Source organism: Pyxicephalus adspersus, chromosome 8, assembly GCF_032062135.1.
Source record: "Pyxicephalus adspersus chromosome 8, UCB_Pads_2.0, whole genome shotgun sequence".
In the NCBI taxonomy this organism is placed as follows: Eukaryota; Metazoa; Chordata; class Amphibia; order Anura; family Pyxicephalidae; genus Pyxicephalus; species Pyxicephalus adspersus.
The window spans coordinates 63,718,898-63,745,768 of record NC_092865.1 but is presented as its reverse complement, the minus strand read 5'-3'; the positions used below and the strand labels follow the sequence as shown (position 1 = coordinate 63,745,768).

Sequence of the window (26,871 nt, the reverse complement as noted above, 5' to 3'; positions counted from 1 at the left end):
ATTAACATGATAAATCTTTAAAACTATTGGCCTTAGAAGACAAACAACACAGATATATGTTAAATCCCAATAGAATCACAGTTATCGGGAATAAAGAATGTATTTCAACACCTTAAATGTTGCACACATAGGGGTTACAGTGTTAGAATTCTGAGTTTTTCTCAACAAATGCCTGTTTTTCAGATATAGCAAATAAGGTCCTATTGGCCTGTTTTACCTGTGAGATGTTGGTAAAGATGTACAGTCTGGGCCTTCAGGCATACTTTGTCTCCCTCTTTAACCGATTTGACTGCTTCGTGGTGTGTGGAGGCATAACTGAAACCATCTTGGTGGAACTGGAGATCATGTCCCCTCTAGGAATATCTGTCTTTCGATGCGTCCGACTTCTAAGGATTTTTAAAGTCACCAGGTAACCTTAAATGTATGACTTGCATTCTGTGGTCCTTTCTTTCCCCCCCCTTTTTAAAATTGTATCAAGTAGACTTAAAAACGAACCATGTTGTTCTCCTATTATCCAATCTTACATCCTTCAGTTACACCAACCGTACACTCAATCCTTAGATAGCAGCTGTGAAAACCTGTGTAAGATACCTTTAACTTTAGAAGTCTGATCTGCAGTGTCTGTCTGTGTTCAGTCTTTTGGATACAGTGGTATCATCACTCCATTCTTGACATACACCTTTCTAGATGGCATACATTTTTTTCCTATTGCCTGAGATCATGCACAATAATATTGGTGTCAGGTTTTATTTACCAAAGGGAGGAAGAATTCACCTCCACTGCACCACTTTAAAGTGTATGCAAACAAATCGCACAGTGCACTTCTTAGTGGCTGTACCAAATACACTTGGCTCTTTTGGCTCTTGGTACGTCTTAGTTAATATTATGATCGTTATATCTAGCAAAATGATAAATTAGAGCCCCAGGCTTCTAAGCACAGAATGGACCCGACCCCATCCAAATACAGCAACATGTTTCTGCTTGTAATGTTCCCATACAGTCTGGAAGACAAAGGGTAACTTTTTTTCTTTTGTTGGCTAATGTGATTTCTTTTTTTTCCCCCAGGCACTGGGCTTCCCTCAGCAATCTTGTAGCATCATTGCTAAACTCAATGAAATCCATTGCTTCTTTGTTACTCCTGTTGTTCCTCTTCATCATCATCTTCTCATTGCTGGGGATGCAGCTCTTCGGCGGCAAGTTCAACTTTGATGAGACCCAGACGAAGAGAAGCACTTTTGATAACTTTCCTCAGTCTCTGCTGACAGTATTCCAGGTACTAGGGATTACAAAAATGTATTGCTTTCTAATAGTGAAAGATTGTAGATTCTTTTAAACACTATTAGTATATTTGTCTGTAATCTTTGATATTAGCTTCCTGTATGACCCTGCATACCTGTACTTAAGCTTCGTTATAGAGTATTTGCTGTGTGCCCCACTTTTGCATTGTAGTGGGAAATATTTATTGTATTTGAGGATAATAAAGTAGTACAAATAGAGTACAAAAGAATTACATTTAGCACAGTTGCTCTCAAAACAAGTTGGCAAGCAACAGGCAAATGCAGTAAATGTCACAGAGAAACGTATAACAATAATCACACATTATAGAAACATGGTGAAACAGAATTACAAAATAAGTAGAATGAAGTCCCAGGATATCAGGAAGGCCAAGGTGGTCAGTGTGCGTCAGGCCTAATGTCCACTGGTAAATTAAGTAGGAGTCTGTAAATCTACCAGGAGATCAGGTGAAAGGACTGAATGATTTTCTGCTTAGTGGGAGTGGGAACAAAGTGCTCAATTTTCCAATCTTTGTTCTTAGAAGCCTCCACCATTACAAATACAATTCTCAAGAAATAACAAAGGGTGGGAGGATCAGGGTAGAGGGCACTTTTATTACTACAAGCTTGTTTAAAGAATTAGAGAAAACAAACAGGACATAGTCGGTGTACTGCTGTTCTATAAATGAATAAAAAAAAAACAAACTGTGGGTGGGTAGGAGACCAGGATATAATTATTATATGGAACAGGCGAACCTGAGGTCCTTAACCTGGTTAGACAGTGTGGCTGAGATATGTGAAGTGATCATACGTTTGGCTGAACAAATTACACATTTGTGTTAACAGTTTATATATAAAATGATTTTGGCTGTGTACTTAGTTATAGTTGATCCTAAAAAAGAAATTATAGATATGTTGTATTCACATTTATCATGTTAGGAACTTTGGAGGGATGTTTTACTGTTTTATGTATAGATTTGCCAATCAATACACTGTTAGGAAATTGTGCAGGCAATTAAAAAATTAGCACAAATAAACAGAATGCATGGTGCAGAGATCCTTGCACTGCAAATCATGGGATACAGCTTTGTTCCTAGCAAGTTTACATTAAATCTCAGGCCAATTTTGAAGGGAGGTCAAGTAACCTAACTGCATGTTTTTGGGATGTGGGAGGAAACTGGACTGCTTGGAGGAAACCCACTCAGATATGGGGGGAACATACATACCCCTCACAGATAGTGTCCTGGCTGAGTTTATAACCTGGGACCTAACACTGCAAAGTCTTGGGAATGAGAACTTGTTTTTTATTGTCTGCCAACCTAGATATATTTTTTTGCTCCTAACAACAGGTTTCAGGAAACATGAAGACACAGACAGCAGTAAAAGACCTAAAACTTTCTCAACAAAATAGTTTCAATAGTTGCTGCCTTGTTGCAGATATTTCCCATTACTATTTTTTAACCCGGTGTTAACAGATGAAGAAGTGAAGGGAACATATAGCTGTATTCTAAGAAAATATAAAAGACAATCTGTAGTCATTACCACATAATTAAAAGTACCTGTATTTGACCTTGTATCAACCTCTAGCAGACTTTGTATAGCGGGGCTGCAGTGTGAGAATATGAAGCAGAACAAGGAGCTTATCGGTTTATGTGTTAACAAGACTTAAAAATACTTTAGAGATAAGCTTTGTAATAAATTTGAAATATTGAAGGTTTTATTTTCTTTTTCAATATTATATCAATGTATCTAATTTTACAAATATATTTATAATATATATTATTAAAATAATTTCCTCCTCTCCCTCTTATTTTTATTATTATACATTACATACTTTTTAATCAGGTAAATATTGCTGGTTTTGATATTTTGTCTTTTAATGGACTTTTAATTTTTATCTAGTTATTATTGGCTGACATTTTAGGTGAAATTAATCTTTAAGCTCAAATATTATTGGCTCTTAGGTCCAACTCCTCATTACCATGACTCCATAAATCATTGTCAGCATATTTAATTATATGTAGCCATCCGACTTTGCTCTATATCAGTCCTTTTATAGTAATAATAATATTCCTGCTTTATGATTTGCTTTATTTTTTTCCCAACTGCTGTTGAGAGAATACCCGTATTTTTTTTTAGGATAACAACACAAAAAAATGTATTTTCATGCAAGTAAATCAGTGCTAATCTTAAATATACACTGAAGTACAATGGTGTATTTTTGGAGCCATTTAGTGACTCTGAAAAAAGCAAACACGGAATAGCTTTCTTTTTATAGCCACTATTCCTGATCTTTTTTTAGTTCCCTAACTCTCAATTGTCTCACTTGTTATGTTATTCTTGTGTTATGTGAGATGTGTGTTTAGTGAAACAAAGCTTAATTTTATTTAGCCCTCTCTCATATTTCCCTTCACAATACAATGGTTTAAATGTAAATGGTTTGCACAATAGAGGATAGATCATAGAGGTAATTAGCTAGGAACACAAACAAAGCATGAATGCAGTGTAAGAATAGCTCTTGTCAGCTGTTGTGTTGCCTTATGGGGTTTATAAGATCAGGTAAATGATAATTACTCTGTAATTTACAATAAAGGTTTTTTTCCTTAGTATAATATATCACTCCAGAATGAAGCCATTTGTAGGGCACACCTGGTATAAAGCAAGTTGAACATTGCCTTCAGCTAGCCCTCTATGTGGGCAACAGAGGAACATTTATGCTTCAGGATTCTCTCTGACAGTAGTGGTCCATACACCTGTCAAATTTCTTTTACTGGAAACAATCTTTCATGATCATTTCCAGTGACACTAAAACAAATGCTGTACACGCATGGACAAGGGAGGGGAGAGGACTAGTGGGAGACACTCCACTATATCCCCCTTCCATAGCAAATTACATTGATCATCCCTGGTCGGTGCTATACACAGGCTAAATTTTAGCTCAAGACAATCAGAAACGTTCATCTTGGGAACAATTGTGTAGCTTATATACGTAGCCTAAGTAGACCAGCAGTGAGTAGTCATTCTTACTGTACATACTTATCTTTTAAAAAAATAGATGAAATCAAAGTTCTTTGTGTTTGACACATAAAAAAAAAACTTTAAAAGAAAGGTGTGAAAAAATGTTGAAATAATGACGTGGAATGATCCTAAGGAACCAGCATCTGCACATTTGACAGCTGGCAGTGAGCAGTACTATTCGGTCCCAATGAAGCTACATGTAGCGTCTCCCAAGAGGCAATGTTTCCCGGCATGAGGAGGCAGAGAACACACCGCAAACCCACTGGCAGTATGAACATAGCCTTAAACAGCCATGACAAACAGAGACAGATAATGAGTTGATCTCCATTCACTGCCTATATATATATATATATATATATATATATATATATATATATATATATATATATATATATATATATATATATATATATATATATACATGCTGTTAAGTGTATATGTATATATACTGTTAAGTGAAGACTGTAAAGAATTGTATCTCATCACACCAGATCTGTTCCTAATACTGCCCCTCCCTCTCTCAGTCTGAATTCTGCTGTATAAGAGCATGCATGAGGCTAGTATCACAACAAATTCAGTAATTGACACCGATTGCAAAAGTTACTTTAAATAACCAATGAATACACAACAGCAATAACTGGTTCTTTTTGATTTTATTCTGCACTTCAGATTTAGTGTACTAGAACAGTGGTCGCCAACCTTTTCGGACCGGCAGACCACTAAATTTATCGGCTTCAGACTGCGCATGCGCGGGGAGCCAGGTGTTACTTAAAGGAGAAGAAACTTCTCTGTAGTGACGTCATAATACCAGAACCTGCCTACTTTCTCGTCGCAGGTCAGTGTTCCATAAGGGGGACATGGTCCACGGCTCTGGCCGGTGCATCTCCCCATGAGGGGTCCTTCTCCTGATCCTGCTGGGGGGCGCACCGGCCAGAGCCGCGGACTACTGCTTGGCGACCGCTGTACTAGAACACCTCAATTGTGTAAATTTGACATTCCTAGAAAACTTAAAAAAAACAACTCATCTTTACCTTCAAAGATTACTTCGAAGGTTTCTTGGTTCGGGTCCTACGTCGTCCTAGTATCCTCCTTCATCCTTCTTCTTCCTAAGTCACCTGATCTTGCACTGCGCTGTTGTGAGATCAGTTGACATAGATTAAAAAAAGAGTGCCGATCTCCCTGTGTATGCGTGAGATTGGCATTTTTCTCCCCCATTGATAAAAAAGTGCCTTCTGTGCATGAGATTGGGCATGTGGAGAAGTAGCAGCCAGAAGCTTCCTGGAATCCATGACGTATATACCCCAGGTGGCTCTACGCTCCCATTCTGTCTTTATAGCCGCCCCCCAAAAAAGAAGGTAATTTTTACGTTTTATAAAATGGTTGTCTACCCTTTAGGTAAGGGGATTTAGGTTTAGGTCCCATTTAAGGTGCAGACTGGGATTTTGGAGGGCAATATGAAAATATGTTTAATCCAGGCCCACACATTTTAATTATGTAACCTGTATTTATTCAGATAGGAATAACCCAGTGTTTCATGGATGACATTAAAATCCTTAAATTGGAGAAGATTCCCCTCATTTTCTGACAAACTGACCATATTTACTAGATAGAAAGTCGGGAAAAATGTTGTGGGATGTAACTTTCCAACAAGAACATAAGCAAAGCTGAATATGTTTTATTTATCAGAACAAGGGGAAGCTAGAACACCTGTTATTTTTATTTCTGTGTCTCTGTTGCAGTTTTTCTATATTTCCGGTCTATCAAAATGTGGTCAGTTTTACAGGAAGTCAGGAGAAATCTCAGATAGCAAACCTGACAGTTTCAATCTTTCCCGACTATTAAGAGAAAAGGTTTTTTACTTGACCATACACTTTGGGTAAAATATTGCTAATTGTAATTGTTTTTAGGAAACCATTGAATAATAGGCGTGTTAGAATCAGCTGTGATTGTGTTTTGTGTTTTTTTTTCCAGATACTAACAGGAGAAGACTGGAATGCGGTTATGTATGACGGAATTATGGCCTATGGAGGACCATCGTCTTCAGGAATGATTGTCTGTGTATATTTTATCATATTGTTTATCTGTGGTAACTGTATCCTTTCTAAAATAACACTTGCAGTGACTTTTAGTGACTGCTGGACTGTTAGGCTGAACTACCAGAACATGGTTTTCACAGGTTTAGGTACAAGTATTACAAAGCATTTATAAGGATCAACATTCACTTGGCAAATGCCAATCTGTCAACACATACATATTTAAGTCCTTGCGTAGTGAATCCCTGCCTGTTTACTCTTATGTTGGGTAAGGCTACGTCCAACAAAGCTTTTAACCATTTAATTTGTGTTTTACGTCTTGAATCTTTTAAATAATAGTATTTAAAGTGATTTTGTCACTAATTTAAGACGTTTCAAAGTGAAACTAAAATCAGTTGGCATCTGCATCTTCCATTTTTATTTCCTCCTTGGGATCTTCAGCCATCTTCATTGGCCCAGCCTGGATGATGTAAATCCTGACGCAGGCGCCCCAGGGTTCATTCAGTCCTGAAAAGCGCAGGGGAAGCTTGGATTGTTGTCAGTTTGCTTAAGCAATCAGGCAGGTAAGACAGCAGAAGGGAGATCACCTCTCCCAATTTGCAATACTGACCTGCCTGATCCTAAATTTTTAAAAATAGATCTTGTAAAATGAAAAATAAGTAATTCTCTTGTCCATAGCCAGTGTCACTGATCTCCATAGTGTACACTGACTTTTGCATTTGTACACTTATGGTTGGGCTGGATGCCTGGTCCTCTGCTGAAAGCTTTGGTTACTTTTTCTGGTCACTATTTTGTTGTATAGTGTGAAATAGGGGCTAGAAGATCGACCCCCTATGCGCAGAGGGGGAGCAGGCATCCGACACACACCAGTTCTTGATGCTGCAAATGTTTAGCAAGTGTAGCGCTTTATAGCAGCATATGTCATTGCTATGGATGATGCTATGTAGGGAATCCTTTTATAAACCCCTTTCAAAAAAAAAAATAGAACCTTTAACCCTATTTTTACATAGAATGCACAGGCTCTGTTTTCTGCATTGTGGGGCTACATAGTGGTTGTACTTTGTTGCATTTGTTAACACTTTATTTTTAAAAGGCAACCACATTCAAATATATTGAAATCTGCAGTATTACAAATTATATTGACATACATAAATATCTAGAAAATAAGAAATCTATCTTAAAGCAATATAAACCCACAGCAATTTAACAATGGCACATTTCCAGTATTTATTTGAGAAGAAAGTATAAAAGATATCAGAGGGGCTGATTTATTTAAAAGGATAAGAAACACTTTGATCAGTGAAGCTGTGTGATCCAGCAATGGATCTGGTCAAGGATTCAAAAGCAAATAGCAAATGACTTTGAAGAAATCCATACCAGGTTTAATGAATCACCCAGCTTCACTGATGAATGTTTATCCTCTCCAGAGCTTTAATAAATCAGACACTTAGAGAAAAGTGAACAGAAAGAAAAAGGAAAAAAATGATAGGGAAATAATGTGGGATAAGGGATAAAGCAATTGCTCCCAGTGTCAAAATTAATCAGATAAAATAAAAATCAAGAATTACATTCATAAGGTATCTCAAATGTTACATATTCTGTAGATCTAGTAGATTGAACCCAGTAAAATCTTTTTTTTTTTTTTTTTTAACTACTTTGACTTTCCATCTCGAGTAAAAGCCAGATCCTTCGTTATCATGATAACGATAATTCTTCTGGGTCATTGTTCTATTGTTGGTGGTGAGGATTGTTTGCAAAAGGAAGGAATGCAGGCTTTTTTAAGTAAATGATACAGCAGAGAGTTTTGGATCTCTTTCTGGAGAAGCAAAACATGCACAAACTGTAGACATGCAGGGAAACTAACTCCGGCCTATTATGTACAGAGACGTCAGTAGATTTGAATATAATGGACCAGATTTATAGAAGCTTTTCAAGGCTTTACAATGAAGCTGGGTGATCCAGCAATCCAGGAATGGATTTCTTAAAAGAAATTTGCCATTTGTTAGCATCTTTTCAATCTAGGACCAGATTCATTCCAGGTTTGTTGGATCACCCAGATTTACTGATGAAAGTGTGTCCTTTCCAGCCTTGGAGAGCTTTTATAAATCAGGCCCAATGTCCGTGACTAACAGGAAGACAAAGCAGGTTAATCCCAAAACATGTGAAGCAAACTGCCCTTTACTTCCTATTTTCACAGTGAAAATCTTTGGGCCAATTGATGTTTTATTACATTGATATCTTACCTCAAGTGAACTTTATCTTTGCTCTTGATGCCAGAATAAGGACACATGCTAATGTGCTCATATGCAGCCCTCCCAGCAATACAAACTGAACAAAACTGTTAATAGGTTATATTTAGAGAACAAAACAGCTCTGTCAAATGAAAGTGCTAAAATGTTTTGTTTAGACTGGCCTTTAAAGGGGACTTTACGTGTGTTTCTTGTCAATTACAATAACCATATGCAGTCAGTAATAACTCATTACTTAACTGTACAATTTGAAAACTTCCATATTCAGGCTTCTGTTTACAATTTTCTGCTTGGACAAAGTCCTTGGACAAAAGATCTACAGATGCAAGCGTTATTTCCTCAACCTTTAAATACCAGATATTTTACTAAATGTCTTCTTGGCCATTGCTGTGGATAACCTGGCAGACGCAGAGAGTCTGAACACCGCTCAGAAGGAGGCGGCTGAGGAAAAGGAGAAGAAAAAGAGTGCAAGGTACTGTTACATGAATCATTACAATTTCTTATAAATTGTAATTCTTCTCAGTAAAACACGTTTGATTTTTTTGTAGGCAGTTCTACTTTTCTTTTTTTAATAAAGTAATCTGTTATGTTTACATCCTTTATAAAATTAAAGTAAAAATCACAATGATTGCCATGATGCTTTCTAGGCTAGCCCATGATTGGCAGTTTGGGATCAGAAGGGGTGTTTTTTTTCTCTTGTAACACTTACCTCGCTAAAGCGCAGGTCACTATCTCCTGCGCATGCGGGCAGTTCTGAGCCCTGGCACACCTGCTATTCCAGATTTAATCAGTTTCACCCCTCCCGCCGGCCAATCAGTAAATACTCCTTTAATCACCCTTGGCTATTTAGTTAGATCAAACACAGCACCCAGCGTTCGTGCAATGTGTCTCCAACTAGTGCCGAGCCCCCTAGTTCTGCTGTACATTTCCCTTACAACTGCTGTTTAATTCAGTGTTTCCTCTGTCCAGCTTCTGTGTTAACCCCTTGTAGCCTTTCTGGTGTTTCCCAGCCATTTCCCTTGTGCTGTTTCAGTGTTCCTCTCGGTCTGCAGTGATCCCTACATCGCCTGGGCCTTCTGTCGCTTCCTGTGTTCCCTGTGTCTGCGGTGGCCCCTGTGTCACTGGTGTCTATTTCCTGGATTTCTGGTTCTTGACCCCTGGCTTGTTCCTGACTTTTCTTGCTTGCTGCTTGCCTTGACCCCGGCCTTCCTTGACAATTGTTCTGCCTAGTGATTTGTTACTATGCATCATCCTGCCCACCCTAGTGTGCCCAAGGATGGCAACCTGGCAGTAACCAGCAGCGCAACATCCTCACCACTAGAGGCTCTGGAGAAGACCTGGTTACTGCTTAGATTCTGTGCCTTGGCCCTTCATAGGGCTCACACCACTTCTGTGCAAGCTGTAGCACCCCCTAGAGGCCCCCACTCTCCAAGCGTAGCATCCCTGCTATCCTTTAGAACTTTTCTCTTTAGATATATGCTTTTTCATTTTCAGATGCTTTACAAAGGTAGCACTGTATAGAAATCATGTTTTTGTTTTTTTAGACTTCTGATACAAATATAAAAAAAAAAAAACCTTTATCTTTATTATATCACAAATGTATTGTTGTGAAGAAAGGTATTGTAATTCTTTACGAAAGGCTACAGCCTCTGTTGAATTTTCTTTGGCATCCCTGTCCTAGTTTGGGAGATGCTTGCTCAGTTCTGGTCATGTCAAGGACAAGGACAGAAATTAGAATTAATTAATTAGAATGCAATAATTAATTAGAATGCAAAATACAGCACCTAAAGCCACATACACATGTGCAATATTAGTCGTTGGAAAGGATCTTTCATGATCCTTTCCAATGACTATTATTGCACGATGCATGAGCAAGTGCTGTACATACAGCACCGTTCTGCTGTATGCAGAGGGGAGGGGGAGAGCAACGGAGCGGCATCCCACTGCGTGCTCTCCACCTTCAGTTGCATTACGATTGTTCATCGTCTGTGGATCAACCAGGACGGTCGTTCGGATGATGAACGACATGTGCTGTACACAATTCAGATTCTCGACCGATATCGGCTCTGAGCCGATTATCTGTCGAGAACCGTTGAAAGTGTGTAAGTAGCTTTACCCTTTTTAGTAGAATAGGGTTAGTCTCTATTTATCAGCACGTTCTATAGTGTCTGATTTTTTTGTGCCCACTTTCACTTTTATTCTGTTAGTGACAAGTAGGATCTCTAGTTGCACAAATGTTCTTGTTTAAGGTGATGACGGAGAAAGTTTTCTCTATTTACGGACAGTCCCAGTGTCTCTGGGAACAATAACAAATAGATAAGCTTTTCTAACCCGCTTATTCGGGTTGTTTCCAAAGGCCATATCTACAAGCAATAGACATTGTATTGTTACTCAGTCTGAGTTAAACAGGGCAAATTGTACAAGTGTCTCAGTTCATTCAATTAGATAATCAAATTGTTTTTTAATGCCAAAAGTTGTGTTTTACTACCCCCACCTCCTAGATTGTAAGCTCTTTGGGACAGGGTCCTTTCCTCCTCCTGTGTCTGTCTGTCATTTGCCACCCCCATTTATTGTACAGCACTGGGTAATATGTTGGCGTTATATAAATCATGTTTATTAATAATAATAAAAGGTAAATTACCTGATAATTTCTTATATATCTTAGAGTCACTGGTAGAAACTCTAAGCTGAGTTCCTGTGAAACTCTCACTCTCTCTGCTGAATATTTCCTTTGTTTTATATTACAGAAGATATACCAAAAGTACAGGAACATATAAAGCCAAATGGGTACTTAAAAAATTTACAGTGTACAGAAACAGAGTTGCAAGCTTTAGCTGACTTGAGAAAATGGGAGCTGACTAAAAACTTGACTATCTCTTTGCATCTTTACATCTCTGATTGCATATAATTCATGTTATATATCAGTCTGTGATCAGAAGGCACAGTAATCACAAAACAAGTCCTAAAGTATGTGAATGTTTTGCATACACACAGCTTCCTACCTGTGACCCTATACTAACTGTGTTATCTCCCTGAGCCTCCGGTAATCTCTTCAGAGATTCACTAGAGCTATATACTGCAGAACTTGATAGGAATTACACAGCTTAGAAGCAGCGTGTAAATGATCTGCCCTGATTTTTCTTTACCCCTGATCCGTAGGTGGGAATGATAGTATTAACTGACTTCCCGCCTTAGGTTTGCAGTATTGCAGAGCAGTAACCAGTACCTGTGTCTTGTAGTGGTTATTCAGCTGAAGTGTCAGTGAGAAGGGAAAGGGACACCTCCTGTGACTTAGAAATGATTATTGTAATTATCATTAATTTACTAAGTGCCAACCTATTCAGCAGTGACATTTCTAGCACCCACTATTTATATCAGCTGAAACTGGATCTGCTTTAAAGAAATCCAAAGTGCAATATGTATCTCATTCTCTAACTGTACGCCTGGATCATACAGTAAGGTTATATTTCTGTCTTAATAAAAGAGCACTGGCTTGAGAGAACCATGGGAACTGTCACTGATGACCTTCTTTTAAAATGTCTGGCTGTCACACTAATCCTCAAGCTTGAGCAAACTTGTCACCTAAAGTGTTTTGTAAGGCTTAAAAAAACATTTCTGCAATACATGCACATTTATCCAAGATGTTACACTGCAAAAAATACTTGTTAATTTGCTAGCAGTCCACTTGGTTCCTAATTCCTACTGTGGGCTGTCAGCATACAACACATTTGTGGACTGATAAGACTGGGAGGATACACTTTCATCAGTGAAGCTGGGTGATCCAGCAAACCTGGAATGGATCTGGTTTAGGATTCAAAATATTTGCTAGCAAATAGCATGGGCCTTGGAAGAAATCCATTCCAGGATTGCTGGATCACCCAGCTTCACTGATAAAAGTGTATTTTCTCCAGCCTTGGGGAACCTTAATAAATCAGGCCCAGTGCCCCTGATTTATTAACCCCCTCTCCAAGGCTTCGAGAGAATACATCAGTGAAGCTGGATGATCCAGCAATCCTGGAATGGATTTCTGAAAGTCATTTGCAAATTGTTAGCAAATGTTTTCAATCCTGGATCAGATCCATTCCAGGTGTGCTGAATCACCCAGGTTCACTAATGAAAGTGTATCCTCCACAGTCTTAGAAAGCTTTAATAAATCAGGCCCAAAGCTTTCATTGTTATGGTTTGTTAATGTGTACTTTGAAATGCTGAAACTCTATAATGCAATTTTCTACTAGTAACTGTGTCTGGTTATGTCAAGTTCATGTGTCCTTTAGTAACCTTAGTAAGTAGTTTGTATTAGTAACACATTTTGATCCGTAAAACAAGAACATAATATGTCTGAAAAAGCTGCCCCTTACAGAGGGATATGTCTTTGAATGGCAATGATTAGGTGTCTGTATACTCTAATGATGATCTAGAAAATACACTTTGGGTGGGGACAATCAATAATGCTAAGAGCCAAAAGGAACTCAGATGGCACAGCTATGAAACAAGCTTTGGCTGAATGATATTGTCAAAAAATGCACCAAATCTTGGGAAGAAAGCTTCTAGTAAAACCACAAGCAGCATCAGTGGCCCTTAGACTGTCAATGAACTCCCATTGTCATTGCTATTATGAAAACCTCAAAAGTTTGCACCAGTAAGAAAATAGAACATTAAATGAAATTCATATATCCAGGAAAGTTTACAACAGACCAAGACTTGGCACTTCAGATCAAAGTTGCTGGAGACATCATCCACAGTCTCCATAAATGTGCATTGTTAATGGACCTTTCCTCAGATAATAAAGATCACTGCACGCAGAAATATAGTGCCTATTAATTCTTAAAATACAACTGTGCCTTATTAAAGTTTGTTTTGGATTGAATAAATGATCGTTAGTTTTATTTTGTGCTGTCTATGTATCCTTTTTCTTTGCTTCCTGTTACAGAGATACATCTAGTGTTAAAGAATAAGAGTACTTTCAAAGTAAAGTACATATACCCATTGCCCCAAGCCTTTACATTGGAAAAATCAATGGCACTACTGCTTTGGGAAGAGCCATTTTTTAGATATATCTAATTCTGCTGCATCCTGCAAGCCAATACACTGAGCGGCACAGTACTAGGCAGGGTTCCATAGAAAACAATAGCAGCTGGGTCTGCTTTCCTGCCAAAAGTAGGCATGGTACATCACCAAGTATTGTACCCTCTCAGAGAATTGTAGCAAGAGATTTAGGCCAATGTAAAGATATCTAATTAATGACACATTGCAGATAGGAAGCACCACTCACTTTTCTTAATTACGTTTGTTTTACATAAGTAATACGTGTGGCTTTGGATATGTGTAATTTACTTTGAAAGTACAATTATCCTTTCAAACGAAATCTTTCTAAAGTGAGGAAAAATCCCTCCAACTAATATAATACCAGAACAGTTGTTTGATTGAAAGATTTCCTTTAATTTTCTGTTGCAGTGACAACCGAAGTTATGATTTCACATCATGTGGTCACTTGAGGGTTATATTTTACCATTGGGAACACACAGCAATACCAAAGGGTTCTAACTTTTTCCCACTCTATCCAACATTTAAAACTATAAATTTTGACTTGTGATACACATTTATTTAATTTTCACTAATCCCTCTTTTCTTTAATTAAGCTTTTTGATGTATATTCTGGTAGTTAGAAGTAGAGCTGCTAAAGGTTATCCATACAGATTATCAATATACTAATATTGCAGATTTTTATTGTCAGATTTGTTCTTTTGAAAAAAAGGAAAACTAAACATTAATGACATTTTTAGGAAAGAAAGTCTGGAGAACAAAGATGGAAGTAAAGCTGATAATGATCGGAAAAAAGCAAATGATGCAAAGGTAAGAACGCTGTTTATGTATATCAGGATTTCTGAAGTGTATCCCGTAGACTTTACCTTTAGGAGCAAGCACTCATCCTGTGCAATAATATTTAGTTGCCAGGGTATTTATCAAGTGCTTACACTTTTAGCAGTGGGAAGTAAAATACCATCTTCATGGATGTAATTGAAACCTACAGGGTTTTGGTGCATAATTTTACCCCCTTTTCCTCTCTCTACACCTTACACATTTATTTTCTTCATGGTTAGTCTGGATCAGATATCATCATATTCAAAGTTGGTGGAGTTTGCTATCTACAGGCCTGTAGCCATAAAAATGAGTCATTTTTGTCCGTTTTTTTTTTAGGTAGATGTTGATGAAGAAAATGAAGAAGAAAATCAACATACAGAGCCAGGTATAAAAAATCAGTTCTATTTTAATCATTTGTTGTATACAAGGAGAAAAGTCCACATGCTCAGTAGTTCATTTAATGTTCATATGACATTGATGTATTACCCCAGTCCACATCACACCCCATTGTCAGAATCTGAGAACCTCTACTTGTAATGTGAGACAGGTGTTCCTCAACACCTCTGCAGTCTCTTTCATACAGAAACTATGGTGATATTTAATCCTCCCTTGGAAGTTTGCATGTGATTGATAATCCAGGAAGAAAGGTTCTAAGGCATTAGGAATTACACATCCAGCAACTCTGTGGGGTGTTTTCTGCATTCCTAATACAGTAGATTACACAGAATTAATGACAAGGCATCAATGAAGCCTATACTAAATTAAGCTGCATCAGCTTGTATAGGTTAACTTGACAATAAGGCTCTCTACCTTAATGCATGGGAAGAGGCAAAAAAGGAAAGGCAGACATAAAAAGTTTGTGAACAAACTTCCATTATTTATTATGATTGATTGACATCACTTTTACTTTTTTCTGGTCACCTGCAGGACTCAGTGACAGTGTGCTTACAGAACTAGGAATGCATACATACAATACATACTAGTTTACAAATGCATCAAAAATACCATTTAATGCAATAATTTCTGTGCCTGAAAAAACTGACTTAGGAAGACTTTAAAGTGCTAGGGTCATTGCAAAGACACCCTTCTCCAGTCTTCTATTACTTCATGTATTCATAACTGCAGATGAAGAAGAAGAAGAAGAGCCAGAAGTACCAGCAGGACCTCGTCCCCGTCGGATGTCTGAGCTGAACATGAAGGAAAAGATAACCCCGATTCCGGAAGGGAGCGCTTTCTTTATTTTCAGCAATACAAACCCGTAAATATATCATGCTTATTAGTCTGTCTGTTTTGTATGTGGGTATAGTTAGATAAATTAGGATAAGGGGGACATAAATAAATCCTAACATTTCATTGTACAAAATCTTCTTTAGATTTATTTAAACTTTGTAATATCATCACAAACCTTAACTATCCAGTAATTTCAGTCCTTGCACTACATTGCTGCTGGCATATAAAGGGGATGGTATAATCCGAATGTATAATATATGGTCTTGCTAAATTCTTTCCTATGTAATCTCAAGTCACATCTCCAGGTGGAGATTATACATGGCTGAATGTGTTTCTGAACCAATGTGACGAAGCTGGGCCAAATGCCAAGCACAACTTAAACAAATGTAACCCACTCACCTCAGGTGCAGCTATGGTAATTTGCCCTTCTGTTTCTTGATGAGAAGTTTGCCTCTGGATGGGGGGACGGCAATATGACCATATAAGTGGGGGTGGGAAAACTTTTTGAAACGCTACTGAACTTTTCTTACTTACACCTCTCCAGTGCAGTGCACTGTTGAAATGAGCTTGTTACTACTCTGCATGGTGAATGTGCCAGTGTGTTACAGGGCCGTTCTTTGTCAAATGCACCTCAACACTAATAAACGCTCTTCAAATGCATATGCTTTGCAAGGCATGGTAATGCGCTACCATCAGGACTCTCCATTGGAAAAAAAGATTCATGTCTGTTTGTTTTTTTTCTGTTCTGGTTTGTTGGCAGCCTGTTCATTACAGTGAACTCCAATAATGCAACTCTCATTAACTGCAACATAATGTGTGTTAAAGTGTGCATGTGTTAACATAGAGCACACAGATGTAAATTAAGCCCCTGAAACTGAATATTAACAATAAATATAATGTAACAAATTTCACACAATTCTGGACCTTGTTATCTTAAATACAAATGTGCCATTACTTTTTAATCTGCAATTGTAGGTTTATCTTAAATCTGGGACATGAATAACATTTGAGCAGAGATGTTCCCACTGGAGAAATTCACTTTTATGTTTGTTATTCAGGATTCGCGTGGGCTGCCACAAACTCATAAACCATCACATCTTCACCAATCTTATCCTGGTGTTTATCATGCTCAGCAGTGCTTCCCTAGCAGCCGAAGATCCCATTCGCAGTCATTCCTTCCGTAATATAGTAAGTATTGTTATGTTACCCAGTTCATTGCTGCAATGAGGTTTACAAATGAATAGTATTTAATTTATGTTTATCATTTTATAAATGCCTTGAAATCCACATTCCATTCATGCTTAATAAAACTCATTATTTTAAAAGAAAATACATTAATAATTAATTAATAACATTTAATATTAACAATAAAACTTTAAAAATGTTGACCGGTTGTACCTGACCTTTGCAGGGCTGAGCTAGTGTACAGTCAGAGAATTCATTTGGTACACATTAGTAATTCTAAATCTATGTGTCCCACACAGCTCACAGTCCTGGTAGTGCACAAAACTTCATTACCGTTTCATTTAGGAGCCGCACCAAGCCTTCTCCTGCTGCTACACTAAGTACTCTGAATTCTGGTTTGATTTTGGCAGAAATAGCTTGTCTGACCTTTGTTATAACACCGCAGGGAATAACTGCCAGAGACAAAGTCAGAGCAGTAATCATTTGGGTAAATGGGCTAGGTACTTAAAGCTGAATTCTAGATAAACAGATAAATACTCAGTAAAATCACATTGATGTTAACTACTTTTTACCTGCCAAACGATTTGTGAATCAGAGACCCCTGCCAATACAGCAGACCACATTGCAAATAGATAGCCTGGCCTTGTACAACCTCAGCCTTGGACTGCAGAATGAAAAAGCAGCAGCCTATTGTTGGCAAACATGTGCAAACATTTAAAATGCTGTTAATGTGCCATAGCAAAGAATGATTTTATGTTGGCAGACTTTATATAAAAAACAGAATATGAGTACCGAAATCTTGTAAATCAAATGTGAAGAAACATTGACACCTGCAGGCCATGTTAAAATAATATTCTGTTGGAACAAGAATGGCCTTCGGATGGCATTTTCTTCAAATTTGCAATATTGTTCCATGGTACGATATGCAAAATGTTCTCAACTGGTGAAATATCAACATTTCAGTCTATTCTATTCTGATCTAGATTAGTTCATAATTCACAACTTTTTCCTTAAAAATAAACAGAAATGGTAAAATGGTTGCAGTGCTAGGTCCCAGGTTCGAATCCTGGCCAGGACTCTATCTGCATGGAGTTTGCAGGTTCTTCCCATGTTTGCGTGGGTTTCCTCCGGGTACTCCGGTTTCCTTCCATATTCCAAAAACGTGCAGTTAGGTTAATTAGCTACCCCACAAAAATTGGCCTTAGACTGTTTTAAAGACATTTGACTATGGTAGGCACATTAGATTGTGAGCTCCTTTGAGGGACAACTAGTGACATGACTCGAAACTTTGTACAGCACTGCATATTATGTTAGCGCTATATAAATACTGTGTAATAATAATAATAATACCCAGCCCCTATCTATTAACAAAAAGAAGCCTGCCAGTCTGTGTTTGATAGGCTTTTGTTCACTTGACTGCTTGCTGCTCATGTGACATTGATATTGATTGGTGATTGGTCAATCAGGGCTGACCACTGCATGCTGGGACAAGGTCACGTACTTCAATTTACCCAAAACAACTGTCATGCATTTACCATGGGGCTCTAGGGAACAATAAAAAGGGTCTGGTGAATATCAGCAAGTTGGGGGTAGCACTTTCAAGAGAATCAATAACTCTTTAGGCCTATCCAACAAATACCAAGCCAAAAAAATGCATTCAGTTTCTTTTAAATTTTATGGAAAACTTTCTTACTTAACCCCAGCAAAAGGCAGTAATCCACTCTCAGTTTATCTTTGAGCAGATTACTCACTGTGCTCTTGTACCTTGCAGATTCTTGGTTACTTTGACTATGCTTTCACAGGAATCTTTACAGTTGAAATCTTCTTAAAGGTAAAATCATGTTCTTTCTTGATGTTTAGAATGATGTTTGTGATAACATATAACTCTTCTGTACCCCCAGGTGCTAGGATATGCAGATTATGTCTTCACTAGTATGTTTACATTTGAAATCATTTTAAAGGTAACCTGGTTTGTGTGAAAATTGTATTTAAGACAGCAGTGCAGTCATATTACAGATACTGATCAGTAGAAATACTGCTTTTTTAGAGCAATCAAAAGAATGTCACAAATAATTTCAAAGTTTATAGAAATAGACCTTACAATGATTGTCATTACTATTTATTTTTTATATAGCTTTCTAGTTTGTACCCAGAAAGTTTTAAAACTTAACTGCAGCACCAAACTTAGGAAGATGTCTCACTAGAGGCCCCTTTTTTAGGAGGCCATTGGTTTACATGCTGTCTTTGTCTTTCTGCTCTGCTGACAGCCATTCCTCCTATGTCTTCTATAGGTGTCATAGGTACAGGAAGGGAAAAATAAAAAGGCTGTAATAATGAACACCTGAAATGTTAGTTGTCTGGATGTTATTGTCATTCACTGCTGTTTTTTGGCATTTTTTTGCCAATTTTGTATTTGGCAAAAAAAGTTTTTTTTTTTGGCACGATAATACCGAACAACAATGCATTTCTGGAGTTTTTGACTTCCTGTGGAGTATTCTGTTCTCTAGGTTAGTAACTCCTAACGTTAAACCAGAGGGGAACAGCTTGACAACCAATGTTTTCAGGTCAGCAGTGGTAGCCTGCAATGGAAGATTACTTTAAGATTGCCATAGTACACAAAAGTTACAAAATATCTTGAGAATGTTAGATAAATATTCAATTGGTGCCACTAAATAAAATGTACAAACGAATATTCACATTCCATAAGGCCTGAAATTACTTACTACTACTACTACTACTAATTTGCTGTACTTTTTTAAATGACAGCTACCCTTTAACACAAATAAAAGTTTTGAATTCCCAAATTTTTTTGTTCTGTTGAGATATGGTCTGATAATATATTAAAAGTACAGAAGAGGTCTATTAGATAATGCAGACCTCACCATCATTTACTTTAATGAAGCTGTAGATAATGTAAAAAAATAACTCACTGTAAACATAAGCACGAGAACAAGGGAGATTTGTCAAGATTATTTAGTTTTTGCACATATTGCCTCTTGTACTGCTGATTTAAGTACTATTTTCTGTGTGAGTTTTGTTTGAATGGAGTGTGTTTATTCTGCACAGTTAAAACCAAAAGACGTCTGCCCTTCGATGGAAAATAATTGTGTTTCTGGAGTTACACTGTGTGGCTGCATCTAACTCGACAGCGGGACATTTCCACCAAGTCTACAGCTTACATGAGCAATATCAATGGATCAGTATGCTATTCTTCCATAGGTTATTGATTACATTCTCATGTTCCATTTCTATGCCCTGGTTCTAAATGACAATAGTGTGCCCTGTTTGATCCATGGATTGGAGGATTGTGACATTCTTTAGCAAAGTTCTAGGCAATTTGCAGCAAGCTTCTACTGAGATACTTAAAATTCCATAATGTTCATACCCTTCTTATTAACCCAACTGCAGCAGATCATTATGAATGCTTCTTATAATTAGGTCTTTGCAATTAAACCAATATTTTATTGTCCAGAGCTTAAATTTATCTCTCTTGGTCCTAGGCCCTGCTTTTTAATAGTGTCCTTTTGGATTGTAGTTTTCCATAGTTCGTCAGTGGGGAGGGGCTTGCTGGTCTTTGAACTAATAAATATTCGGCTCAACACCCCCATGAATTAATTTGCACTTAGTCACTGAATAATCAGCCAGTTTCATGTGCTTTACTAGGATAACTTACAGAGCTGCCCTCCTTGCCCCCTTCTTGTTACCTAAGTGGGAAGTAAGTACATCCTGTGAAGTATCAGTTGATGGAACAAGTGTAAGTTGATGATGGAGGGACTAAGCGCAGAGAAGAGACCTGCCCTGGCCAATACCCTCTGCTTGACTCCTATCTTTAATTTTGAGGGCCAGTACCCTGTAGATTTGATGGAAATGTGTATATTGCATGGAGGGGCTGGTGTTATACTGACATGGACTGTGCACACAATGTGCTTCTCAATTTTCTCATCGTTTGATATATTGCTGGGTTGCATGAGCTTTTTCTGTTGTGTGACACTACACAAGTTGCTTCCCAGGCTCTTTTTTGAAGTTGCAATGCAGTGTGCATCATGTGTAAAATTCCTGTTTTTGCCTTTTTGTCTCTGCAAACTTTATAGCTGTGAGCTATAGCAAAAACATTTCCATTATAAAAGAGGTGATGCCCATAGCAATAAATCATCTAAAGGGAACCCCTACCATAGAGTTACCTAATAATTTATTCAATAATGGCAAGTGCAGTTACCAAACAGATCTCAATTTATTGTAGTCAGATTAGTTCAAATCGATTCTAATGGCTCAGTGCTTTCTATATAAATATGTGGGTGTATATATATATATATATATATATATATATATATATAAATATTGTCAGATATCACAGAGGGAATCGCTCGTGGTAACAGGAGGGCCTCAGGGCAGATAAGAGGCAGCAGACATGAAATGTCCAAACCAACAGCAGGAGGGTTTATTTAACGTGGTGTTAACAGACAAGTGTCTATAAATTTACAAAATACAAACAATAGCCAGGCTGGGCATCTGGCTTCCTCACTTGGTGTCCTGTCTCCCTATCACATGTACTCAACATCGACACTGTTAACTCACAGTTTGGAGTATGGTTTGGATGCTTGCTTTCCTGGAGCTCTGCTCCCTTCTCACACCTGGAAGACAATGCCCTCCTTCCAGCCTCTGACTTATCAACTTTTCACTGCACCTGAGTCCAGGTGAATATATATGTAGGGATTAAACAAAATGCCACCAGGCGCCAGGGCTTTTTTGGGGCAAAATAGACTTGTCTACATGCATGTCTTTTGTCAGTTAGCTCTACCTCCTGGGGACTTTCTTTTTATTCAGTTTAGGTTTGCTTTTAGTAAATCACCCCATAGTCTGTGTAGCTCCAGCACTAAGTATTAGCAGTGTATGACACATATCAGGGCTGTAAGACAGAGCTTGGTAATTTTTTGCAGGAGTTCCTCATTCGCATTTGAAGTTTCTTAGCATGCTGTGTAATGCATCCACCACAAAAGAGGTCCTCCACTGTGACCTCAACTAAACATTTTTTCACAGTTCTTCTTCATTTTTTCACAGAGATGTCAACGACTGTTCAAAGTATTGATTCTTTAATTACAGTAGTACCACATGCTTCCTGTCAGTCTACTGTATGTTCAGTCTGATGTCACTACATGTATAATGTCTCTCGATTGGTTTACAATAATTTTATTCTAGTATATTGTAGTCTAGAAATCTTTTTCTTGGTATTGTAGATGTTGACATTTGGAGCATTTCTACACAAAGGTTCGTTCTGCAGAAACTATTTTAACCTATTGGATCTGCTGGTTGTTGGAGTGTCTCTGGTTTCTTTTGGTATTCAGTAAGTATCTTGTATATAAAGATTATTTTTTCCTTTGGGGCTTTTGCATTTTGCTATAAATCAGTGGTCGCCAACCAGTGGTCTGTGAGACCAGGAGAAGGACCCTGCTGGGGGGCGCACCTGCCAGAGCCGCAGACCATGTCTCCCGTATGGATTGCAGGCTCAAGGCGGTGGGATGGTTGTGTCTCTGGATCAGACTCAAAGCTGCATTGGGAGACTGGGCAAGTTCTGGCATCATGACGTCACTCTGGAGGAAGTGTCTTCCCCTTTAGGTGACACAAGGCTCCCCGCGTGATCTGGAGTCTGTGAAATTAGTGCTTCATGATATCGAAAAAGGTTGGGGACCGCTATAAACAACCCTTTTGTACTAGTAGTACACATTTAAGTAAGCCATCACTCTTGAGGCTTTGGTAAATATTAATATAATCCGCATGCTTGTAGTGTGCTTACAAAAAAAGTCCTACCAGAAGTAGTTCTTGCTTATAAAGTGATTTTGGCTTATAAAGAACAAACACAGATACAATTCTGAGGGTCATTTTTAGATTACATTACATTCACTTTTAGATTAATTACACAGTGTTATTACAATGTGCAACAGTCTGTAAAAGTTCTCTTTGGTATAGTTTGTAGTGGTCGGCCATATTCAACTTGACTTACAATATACCTTACTTTACACCTTCACCTGTAGTCCTGTAACTTGAAACTTGTTCCAGACTTAATGTTATCATAGGATTAGAATATGAAGTTAGAACAAGCTTTCACACGTCCTATCATGCTCTTGGACAATTAACACCTCCATTGTCATCTGTCATGGTCATAGGAGAAGATCATGTCATGGTGTGTGTTTATTTTGTTTCAATTGTTTTCATTGAAGTTTACATTTCAAAAACATACAAATAAACAAACATATAAAAATAACGATACATATACAGGTAGTCCCCGGGTTACATACGAGATAGGGACTGTAGGTTTGTTTTTAAGTTGAATTTCTATGTAAGTCGGAACAGCTACATTATTTTAATAAATGCAATTAGCACAGATATTTGTCTCAACATATTATTAGTCAGCGTGGTGTCAGTTGCTGTATAAAATCCTCATTGAGAGTTAATCAAAATCAAAACAAAAAAAACCTTTATGGAGCCTTGACATTCTGGAGCAAGCTGTGCTTAATTTGCAAAAAGAAACAACTGCAGAGTTTGTCTTGGTCATTAAAGAGTTACAAGATGTTACAGATCAGTTCCACTCTTAAGATCATACACAACCTCGGCTGTGTTTAGCAAAAGAATTCTTCAGCAAGTCATGCAAACCTCCCCCCTCCAATCCTCCGTCCTGTACACACCCAAGCAGGGAACCCCTGTTTGTATTTAGGAGTCGTCCGTATGTTGGATGTCCTTCACCCGGGAACTACCTGTATACAGTATAGAAGTGCAGATCAAAAACTGAACAATATGAGGGGGGAAACAATATTACGAGATGGGGAGTGGGGGGGATGGGATATTTCGGTTGTAGCACATACATTAGGAACATAGCTTTATATACATGGTAAACATAACTGCTATATACACAAAATACATTTGTCTGTAAGAACCAGTTAACCTCAAAATGAACCTACCATTGGTGTAATGTAGGAGTAAAATAGTGGATTCCTCTACTTTAATTGTTGCACCCATTGTGTGTTTTTAATGCTGGAATATGTTTCTGACACTTCAGAAACTGAACAAGCTACATGGGTAAGCAGCAAAACATCTTCAACATTACAGTCCTATTGAATATCATGAACTGCTGCTTTTGATTTGGCCATAAAGTTAGCAATTTAGCATGAAAAAAAAAACATTTTCATAGGGCCCTCCTTCCCAGGTATTCCATGCATTTCATTTACAGAATTTGTAGGTTGAGTCAGAGAGCGAAAATACAAACCCCATATTAGATAATACATCTCATGTATTGTCGATAATTGGTTAGTTGTTAATAAATACGTGTAAATTTATATATTATACAGTATATGTTTTATGATACACACTGCCTTTCTATCTACAGGTCAAGTGCAATTTCTGTAGTAAAAATTCTGAGAGTATTGAGAGTGCTCAGACCCCTGAGAGCAATCAATAGAGCTAAAGGATTAAAGGTATGATTCTCTACTTTTGATTTATGTTGTTTATTCTTAGTGACCCTTGGGGGATTAGTTGAAATATCTATTTAATTTGTTGTTGGCTTTTTAGAAATGAATCAATGAAAGGAACATAAACTGCATGCTTCATAATAATAATAATTATATCTGTTACACTCTACATATCACTTGGGGAGGAGTTTATTAGTTCTATTAATCAGTAATATGAGGCGCCTCTCCACATTATGCAGCATGCTGAGAGAACTAATGATTTTTTAGTGGAGGGTGTTGAAACATTCTTTTTTTTGGAGAACTTGATGAGAAGTGTAAATTATTAGTACAATTAAAGGGAACAAGTGTATGTCTGTTGTATGCACTGTATGAATAAATACAATCTTACAAGCTACCCAAGTAGTTATTTTTAAAACTTCCATGCTACATTTTTTAGCCTTTTGAGTTTTCTGGGATACAGGAAAAAAATGCATGTATTGTTTTTGTGTTGTGTTGATTTATTTTATTTTACAAAAGGGTCAAATGCAAGTGTATGTATACACTTGGCTTTTGCAGCTCTAGGTCCCAAGTTCAAATCTTAGCCAGGAAACTATCTGCATGGAGTTTGTATGTTCTCCCAATGCTTACGTGGGTTTCCTCCAGGTACTCCGATTTCCTCCCACAATCCAAAAATATGCAGTTAGGTTAATTGGCTTTTTTCCCAAAACTGATGTTAGACTATTTAAGACAAATGATTGAGGTAGGAACATTAGATTGAGCTCCTTTAAGTAACAGCCAGTGACATGACTATGAACTTTGTACTGCGCTGCATAATATGTCAGTGCTATATAAAAACTGTGTAATAATAATAATAATAATAACAATAAACACAAAACTAGCAATGTAGCATTGCTATGCATTGCAGCCCTAAAGACCTTAAATTAGATGGCTTTATTTTGTAGGCATTTATTTTCACCTGGTGATCCAGTTCATCTGCTCAAGGTCTGGAGGTCCCAAATTTGATTTGAAAATTCATAACATGAATATACATTTGGAGAATGTGAATATGAATTTGGATTGGATTGTAGAGGCTGTTCATTATAAGTCTAAATCAGGCTCTGCAGAAAACAATACCTGTCAAGATAAAAAGTAGGCCAGACACAAAGGTGATTTCAGAGGTTCTTGGAGATTCAATTATTAGAAAAGCTTGTGTAGTTAACTAACTCAGGTGAGGCAGCTCATACTGTCAGAGGACCCAGCACAAATTTAAAAAACGGTGGAGCAGAGAGTGCCAAACCAGTAAAAGGAGTCCCATTTCCAAGAGTACCAACCTAGTTATAGCCCACATATAATTCTAAGCCTCCTTGATTGAAAGAACTGCAATCCAATGAATGAAGGGGGCAGACAGGACAGTAATACTGTGGAGGAAATGGCTAGCTGATGTTAGACATACTCCAGGAAGGACATTTAATGCGTTTTGTCTGATTTGCAGCTTATAATACGCAATGTGCCTGATTTATTAAAGCTCTCCAAGGCTGGAGAGAATACACTTTCATCAGTGAACCTGGGTGATCCATCATACCTGGAATGGATTTTTGAAAAGTAATTTTCTAATTGTTATCCTGGACCAGATCCATTCCAGGTTTGGTGGATCACCCAGGTCAACTGATGAAAGTAGATCCTCCTCAGCCTTGGAGAGCTTTAATAAATCAGGCCCAATCTGAGAAGCTCAAAGGGTCCAGTAAAATCAGAGTAAACAAGTTCAGTACAAAGAAGGCTGTACAACTGTGCAAGAGATTACTGAAATTCAGCTTTAACGTTTTGTACATAATTATTAAGGCGTTACACTTCTCTGTCATTTCAGCATGTCGTTCAGTGTGTGTTTGTCGCCATCAGGACTATTGGTAACATTATGATCGTTACAACACTATTGCAGTTCATGTTTGCCTGCATCGGGGTTCAGCTATTTAAGGTAAGTGATCTGATGAAAAAGGTAAATGAATATTGGTTAATATAATCCTTCATACTGCATTTTTCCATTTATCTGACCAAGTAATTTGAAGTACTTGTAGTTACTCATTCAATGGGCCTGATTTATTAAAGCTCTCCAAGGCTGGAGAGGATACACTTTCATCAGTGAAGCTGAGTGATCCAGTAAACTTGGAATGGATTTCTTAAAAGTCGTTTGCTATGTGTTAGCAAATGTTTTCAATCCTGGACCAGATCCATTCCAGGTTTGCTGGATCACCCAGCTTCACTGATGAAAGTGTATCCTCTCCAACCTTGAAGAGCTTTAATAAATCAGGCTTAATGATAGGAATGTTCTTTATTCCCTTAATATTGAAACACCCTAGTTTATCAATCAATGAGCTAGCACTGACCATTCAGACCTCTTTAGGACATTTTAACCTACAGGCAGCCCTGGACAAAGCTTAAATCTCTGTTTGGGCAGGGTACAACCTAGATATCTGTGTGTGTTGGAGTAGTCCATATTCCTTTTATTACAGCACCAATGCTTTTCTTTGCACAGTACAATTTGTCATAGACCTTACAGCTCTATTGACTACTTGATTCTAGAGAC

The 26,871-nt window shown here is 37.7% G+C and overlaps 1 protein-coding gene across 1 annotated transcript in view; it reads left to right on the top strand.

The window, feature by feature from the left end:
- CACNA1D (calcium voltage-gated channel subunit alpha1 D) overlaps window positions 1–26,871 on the top strand; it is a gene marked incomplete in the record, with an annotated part of 186,856 nt that overhangs the window by 138,537 nt on the left and 21,448 nt on the right. The window contains 12 exon segments of the mRNA XM_072421224.1: window positions 184–409; window positions 1,066–1,273; window positions 6,264–6,384; window positions 8,932–9,046; window positions 14,358–14,427; window positions 14,773–14,821; window positions 15,562–15,694; window positions 16,725–16,854; window positions 18,623–18,682; window positions 22,086–22,192; window positions 24,230–24,317; window positions 26,155–26,262. Coding sequence (XP_072277325.1) covers window positions 184–409; window positions 1,066–1,273; window positions 6,264–6,384; window positions 8,932–9,046; window positions 14,358–14,427; window positions 14,773–14,821; window positions 15,562–15,694; window positions 16,725–16,854; window positions 18,623–18,682; window positions 22,086–22,192; window positions 24,230–24,317; window positions 26,155–26,262 — 1,415 coding nt within the window.